The 7,500-nt window shown below is 49.8% G+C and overlaps 1 protein-coding gene across 1 annotated transcript in view; it reads left to right on the top strand.

Annotated features, from left to right (window-relative positions):
* The window catches only part of LOC110515356 (formin-like protein 2), a gene marked incomplete at its 3' end in the record, with an annotated part of 21,338 nt that overhangs the window by 3,890 nt on the left and 9,948 nt on the right, over positions 1-7,500 (top strand). The window contains 8 exon segments of the mRNA XM_036974602.1: positions 733-756; positions 758-817; positions 1,159-1,239; positions 1,438-1,514; positions 1,720-1,803; positions 1,905-1,965; positions 3,273-3,359; positions 6,632-6,708. Coding sequence (XP_036830497.1) covers positions 733-756; positions 758-817; positions 1,159-1,239; positions 1,438-1,514; positions 1,720-1,803; positions 1,905-1,965; positions 3,273-3,359; positions 6,632-6,708 — 551 coding nt within the window.

The following is a 7,500-nucleotide window of genomic DNA, read 5'->3' as shown; positions in this document are numbered from 1 at the left end:
TCTCTCTGTATCTCTCTCTGTCTCTCTTCTGTATCTCCCTCTGTATCTCTCTGTATCTCTCTCTGTATCTCTCTCTGTATCTCTCTCTGTATCTCCCTCTTTATCTCTCTGTATCTCCCTCTGTATATCTCTCTGTATCTTCTGTATCTCTCTCTGTATCTCTCTCTGTATCTCTCTCTGTATCTCCCTCTCTGTCTGTCATCTTCTCCTTCACTTTATCCATCTTTCAATTCTCTCTCTCTCTCTCTTCCTCTTCTCTCTCTCTCTCTCTCTCTCTTCATCTGTCTCTCTCTCTCTCTCTTCCTCTGTCTCTCTCTCTCTCTCTCTCGCTGTCTCTCTCTCTGTATCTCTCTGTCTATCTCGCTCTCTCACTCTGTATCTCACTCTGTATCTCCCTCTGTATCTCTCTGTATCTCTCTCTGTATCTCTCTCTGTATCTCTCTGTATCTCTCTGTATCTCTCTCTGTATCTCTCTGTATCTCTCTCTGTATCTCTCTCTGTATCTCCCTCTCTGTCTGTCACCTTCTCCTTCACTTTATCATCTTTCAATTCTTCTCTCTCTCTCTCTTCCTCTTTCTCTCTCTCTCTCTCTCTCTCTCTTCCTCTGTCTCTCTCTCTCTCTCTTCCTCTGTCTCTCTCTCTCTCTCTTGCTGTCTCTCTCTCACTCTCTTTCTCTCTCTCTCTCTCTCTCTCTCTCTCCTCTCTCTCTCTCTCTCGCTCTCTGTCTCTCAGAACTCTATGAACCTGCCTCCTGATTAAGGTGCGTCTGCTCCGTTGCTACGACAACGAGAAGAAGTGGGAGCTGATATGTGATCAGGTGAGACAGAAGGTCAACTCTGATTGGCCAAAGAACAGCCTGGTCTGATAATGACCCTAGCACTGTCCCGCGTCTATGTTAGTAGACCTGAAGAACTGGATAGTGTAAGCTATATGGAGGAAGCTCCTCCTAGCCCATTGGAAGGCTGTGTGTGGCCAACGTCACATGCCTGATACACCAGTCCAGTCCCTTCAGCACTGTAGAAAACAGAAGAGCAGCAACCAACATGGTTCATTCAGGTATTCAGCATCTCTTTGGCCAGTGTGAAAGGCAAGTGTGTAACCATTGCTTGTGTGTGTGTGTGTGTGTGTGTGTGTGTGTTGTGTGTGTGTGTGTTGTAGGAACGGTTCCAGGTGAAGAACCCTCCTCACACCTACATTCAGAAGCTGAGAGGATTCCTTGACCCGGCCGTCACACGCAAGGTTGAGGACAGCCAAGTCACCATGGTGACAGAGCCAAGTAATATCATAGCAACAATATGGTAACACAAGCTGGAACATTTGTTCCTCAACTTGACACAGTTGGGTAGATACCATTTAGGATGCCATCATTTCCCAAACCAGCAGACAGGAAATTATTTTGAGGGAATACCAGAATAACCCTAACCCTACTGTCGTTAGAAATTCCGTCGGAGAGTCCAGGAGTCGACTCAGGTGCTCAGAGAACTGGAGATCTCACTACGGACCAATCACATCGGGTGAGTCACAGGCCGCAGCCAATCACAGAGTCCTGGATCAAAATGAATCAGAACCGAATCAGAGTCACGTTGACATTCAGTCAGTTCCAAACCATTCTGACTCAGAGAGGAGGGTTTAGCTGCCAGGGGTTAGTGATTGTACAGCTAGATATTGAACAGTGAGTTATTTGTCTGATAATAAATCCTAATGTTCCTCTGTCTCCAGGTGGGTGAGGGAGTTTCTCAACGAGGAGAATCAGGGCCTAGATGTTCTAGTAGAGTACCTCTCCTTCGCTCAGTACGCGGTCACGTGAGTGTGTGTGACTGTGTGTGTGTGGGCATATCACCTTTTCCATACGCGTGTGTTCTGTTGAGTCACGTGTGTGTGACTGTGTGTGTGTGTGTGTGTAGGTTTGATGGGGAGGTATCGGAGGCCAGTACTGAAGAGAGAGCTGTAGATTCCCCTGGAGTCGTTCTATAGAAGATCTCCATGGAGACAGCAACCTGCCCTCCCCCTCAGTGGCAACAACGTACCGCGCTCCTCACGCCACTCTATCGGGTAACACAAACCCAAACACACACACATATACGCCACTCTATCGGGTACACAAACCCAAACACACACACATATACGCCACTCTATCGGGTAACAAAACCCAACACACACACATATACGCCACTCTATCGGGTAACACAAACCCAAACACACACACATATACGCCACTCTATCGGGTAACACAAACCCAAACACACACACATACGCCACTCTATCGGGTAACACAAACCCAAACACACACACATATACGCCACTCTATCGGGTAACACAAACCCAAACACACACACATATACGCCACTCTATCGGGTAACACAAACCCAAACACACACACATATACGCCACTCTATCGGTAACACAAACCCAAACACACACATATACGCCACTCTATCGGGTACACAAACCCAAACACACACAATATACGCCACTCTATCGGGTAACACAAACCCAAACACACACACATATACGCCACTCTATCGGGTAACACAAACCCAAACACACAACATATACGCCACTCTATCGGGTAACACAACCCAACACACACACATATACGCCACTCTATCGGGTAACACAAACCCAAACAACACACATATACGCCACTCTATCGGGTAACACAAACCAAACACACACACATATACGCCACTCTATCGGGTAACACAAACCCAAACACACACACATATACGCCACTCTATCGGGTAACACAAACCCAAACACACACACATATCCACTCTATCGGGTAACACAAACCCAAACACACACACATATACGCCACTCTATCGGGTAACACAAAACCAAACACACACACATATACGCCACTCTATCGGGTAACACAAACCAAACACACACACATATACGCCACTCTATCGGGTAACACAAACCCAAACACACACACATATACGCCACTCTATCGGGTAACACAAACCCAAACACACACACATATACGCCACTCTAGGGTAACACAAACCCAAACACACACACATATACGCACTCTATCGGGTAACACAAACCCAAACACACACACATATACGCCACTCTATCGGGTAACACAAACCCAAACACACACACATATACGCCACTCTATCGGGTAACACAAACCCAAACACAAACACATATACGCCACTCCATCAGTAACACACACACCAAGTTGTGGTGTTAATCCTGTGTTGATTGTATGTTGACTGTGTCAGGTCAGCGTTGGTGTCCAGGTCTAACACACTGCCCAGTAGGAGACACTGAAGAACTCCCGCCTGGTGTGTAAGAAGGACGACGTTCACGTGTGTGTGATGTGTCTCAGAGCCATTATGAACTACCAGGTGAACTATACATCTGTCCCCTCTCACCTATCTCTCCCTCTCTCTCTTAACCCCTCCTATCTCTCCTCTCTCTCTCTTAACCCCTCTTATCTCTCCCTCTCTCTGTCTAACCCCTCCTATCTCAACCTCTCTCTCTTAGCCCCTCCTATCTCTCCCTCTCTCTCTCTTAACCCCTCTTATCTCTCCCTCTCTCTCTCTTAACCCCTCCTATCTCTCCCTCTCTCTCTTAGCCCCTCCTATCTCTCCCTCTCTCTCTCTTAACCCCTCCTATCTCTCCCTCTCTCTCTTAACCCTCCTATCTCTCCCTCTCTCTCTTAACCCTCCTATCTCCCTCTCTCTCTCTCTCTCTCTCTCCCTCTCTCTCTTAACCCCTCCTATCTCTCCTCTCTCTCTTAACCCCTCCTATCTCTCCCACTCTCTCTTAACCCCTCCTATCTCTACCTCTCTCTCTTAACCCTCCTATCTCTCCCTCTCTCTTTTAACCCCTCCTATCTCTCCCTCTCTCTCTCTTAACCCCTCCTATCTCTCCCTCTCTCTCTTAACCCCTCCTATCTCTCCTCTCTCTCTTAACCCCTCCTATCTCCCCCTCTTCTCTCTCTCTCTCCTCTTTCTCTTAACCCCTCCTATCTCTCCCACTCTCTCTAAACCCCTCCTATCTCTACCTCTCTCTCTCTTAACCCCTCCTATCTCTCCTCTCTCTCTATCCCCTCCTATCTCTCCCTTTCTCTCTTAACCCCTCCTATCTCTCCCTCTCTCTCTTAACCCCTCCTATCTCCCCCGCTCTCTCTATCTTATCCCCTCCTATCTCAACCTCTCTCTCTTAGCCCCTCCTATCTCTCCCTCTCTCTCTTAACCCCTCTTATCTCTCCCTCTCTCTCTTAACCCCTCCTATCTCTCCCTCTCTCTCTTAGCCCCTCCTATCTCTCCCTCTCTCTCTCTAACCCTCCTATCTCTCCCTCTCTCTCTTAACCCCTCCTATCTCTCCCTCTCTCTCTAAACCCTCCTATCCCCCCTCTATCTCTCTCTCTCTCCCTCTCTCTCTTAAACCCTCCTATCTCTCCCTCTCTCTCTTAACCCCTCCTATCTCTCCCACTCTCTCTTAACCCTCCTATCTCTACCTCTCTCTCTCTTAACCCCTCCTATCTCTCCCTCTCTCTCTTATCCCCTCCTATCTCCCCGCTCTCTCTCTCTTAACCCTCCTATATCTCTCCACTCTCTCTTAACCCCTCCTATCTCTCCCTCTCTCTCTTTACCCCCATCTCTCTCTCTCTAAACACTCCTATCTCTCCTCTCTCTCTTAACCCCTCTAACTCTCCCTCTCTCTCTTAACCCCTCCTATCGCTCCCTCTCTCTCTTAACCCCTCCTATCGCTCCATTCTCTCTCTTAACCCTCCTATCTCTCCCTCTCTCTCTTAACCCATCCTATCTCTCCCTCTCTCTCTTAACCCCTCCTATCTCTCTCTCCTCTCTCTCTCTCTCTCTCTCTCTTAACCGCTCCTATCTCTCCTCTCTCTCTTAACCCCCCCATCTCTCTCTCTCTAAACACTCCTATCTCTCCCTCTCTCTCTTAACCCCTCCTAACTCTCCCTCTCTCTCTTAACCCCTCCTATCGCTCCCTCTCTCTCTTAACCCCTCCTATCGCTCCATTCTCTCTCTTAACCCCTTATCTCTCCCTCTCTCTCTTAACCCATCCTATCTCTCCCTCTCTCTCTTAACCCTCCTATCTCTCTCTCTCTCTCCTCTCTCTCTCTCTCTCTTAACCGCTCCTATCTCTCCCTGTCTCTCTCTTAACCCCTCCTATCTCTCCTCTCTCTCTTACCCCTCCTATCTCTCCCTCTCTCTCTTAACCCCTCCTATCTCCCCCCTCTCTCTCTCTCTCTCTCTCTTTTCTCCTCTCTCTCTTAACCCCTCCTATCTCTACCTCTCTCTTAACCCCTCCTATCTCTCCCTCTCTCTCTTAACCCCTCCTATCTCTCCCTCTCTCTCTCTAAACCCCTCCTATCTCTCCCTCTCTCTCTTAACCCTCTCCTATCTCTCCCTCTCTCTCTTAACCCCTCCTATCTCCCCTCTCTCTCTCTCTTCTCCCTCTCTCTCTTAACCCCTCCTATCTCTCCCTCTCTCTCTTAACCCCTCCTATCTCTCCACTCTCTCTTAACCCTCCTATCTCTACCTCTCTCTCTCTTAACCCCTCCTATCTCTCCCTCTCTCTCTTATCCCCTCCTATCTCCGCTCTCTCTCTCTAACCCCTCCTATATCTCTCTCTCTCTCTTAACCCCTCCTATCTCTCCCTCTCTCTCTTTACCCCCCCCATCTCTCTCTCTAAACCACTCCTATCTCTCCCTCTCTCTTAACCCCTCCTAACTCTCCCTCTCTCTCTTAACCCCTCCTATCGCTCCCTCTCTCTCTTAACCCCTCCTATCGCTCCTTCTCTCTCTTAACCCCTCCTATCTCCCCCTCTCTCTCTCTCTCTCTCCCTCTCCTCTTAACCCTCCTATCTCTCCCTCTCTCTCAACCCCTCCTATCTCTCCCACTCTCTTAACCCCTCCTATCTACCTCTCTCTCTCTTAACCCCTCCTATCTCTCCCCTCTCTCTTATCCCCTCCTATCTCCCCCGCTCTCTCTCTCTTAACCCTCCTATATCTCTCTCTCTCTCTTAACCCCTCCTATCTCTCCCTCTCTCTCTTTACCCCCCATCTCTCCTCTCTCTCTAAACCACTCCTATCTCTCCCTCTCTCTCTTAACCCCTCCTATCTCTCCCTCTCTCTCTTAACCCATCCTATCTCTCCCTCTCTCTCTTAACCCTCCTATCTCTCTCTCTCTCTTCTCTCTCTCTCTCTCTTAACCGCTCCTATCTCTCCCTGTCTCTCTCTTAACCCCTCCTATCTCGCCCTCTCTCTCTTAACCCCTCCTATCTCGCCCTCTCTCTCTTAACCCTCCTATCTCTCTCTCTTTTAACCTATCCTCTCTCTCTTCTCCCTCTCTCTCTTTAACCCCTCCTATCTCTCTCTCTCTCTCTCTCTCTCTCTCTCTTAACCCCTCCTATCTCTCTCTCTCCTCTCTCTCTCTCTCCTCTCTCTCTCTCTCTCTCTCTCTTAACCCCTCCTATCTCTCCCCCTCTCTCCTTAACCCCTCCTGTCTATCTCAACCCCTCCTATCTCTCCCCCTCTCTCTCTCATCCTGATTTACCACCCTCTTTCCTCTCATCCTCGTGGTTATTTTAGATAGCAGTGATTGATATATGATTTGTTATGTTCCCCTCCCTCTGTCTGTAGTATGGCTTTAACATGGTAATGTCCCATCCTCATGCTGTGAATGAGATCGCTCTGAGCCTCAACAACAGAAACCCAAGGTCAGTAGTCAGTGAACACCTCTCTCTGTGTCTGCATTAGGAAGGAGGAAACCTTTAGAGCCCTGGTTCCCAACCAGGGGTACTAGGGCCTCTGGGGCTACTTGGCCTATCCACAGGGGTACTAGGGCCTCTGGGGCTACTTGGCCTATCCACAGGGGTACTATGGCCTCTGGGGCTACTTGGCCTATCCACAGGGGGTACTAGGGCCTCTGGGCTACTTGGCCTATCCACAAGGGTACTAGGGCTTCTAGGGCTACTTGGCCTATCCACAGGGTACTAGGGCCTCTGGGGCTACTTGGCCTATCCACAGGGGTACTAGGGCCTCTGGGGCTACTTGGCTATCCACAGGGGTACTAGGGCCTCTGGGGCTACTTGGCCTATCCACAGGGGTACTAGGGCCTCTGGGTCTACTTGGCCTATCCACAGGGGTACTAGGGCCTCTGGGGCTACTTGGCCTATCCACAGGGGTACTAGGGCCTCTGGGGCTACTTGGCCTATCCACAGGGGGTTAGGGCCTCTGGGGCTACTTGGCCTATCCACAGGGGTACTAGGGCCTCTGGGGCTACTTGGCCTATCCACAGGGGTACTAGGGCCTCTGGGTCTACTTGGCCTATCCACAGGGGTACTAGGGCCTCTGGGGCTACTTGGCCTATCCACAGGGGGTACTAGGGCCTCTGGGGCTACTTGGCCTATCCACAGGGGTACTAGGGCCTCTGGGGCTACTTGGCCTATCCACAGGGGGTACTAGGGCCTCTGGGGCTACTTGGCCTATCCACAGGGGTACTAGGGCCT

The sequence above is a fragment of the Oncorhynchus mykiss genome, unplaced genomic scaffold, assembly GCF_013265735.2.
Source record: "Oncorhynchus mykiss isolate Arlee unplaced genomic scaffold, USDA_OmykA_1.1 un_scaffold_734, whole genome shotgun sequence".
NCBI classification, from domain to species: domain Eukaryota; kingdom Metazoa; phylum Chordata; class Actinopteri; order Salmoniformes; family Salmonidae; genus Oncorhynchus; species Oncorhynchus mykiss.
Note: the sequence above shows the minus strand (reverse complement) of the source record. Positions and strands in the feature narration are given on the sequence as shown.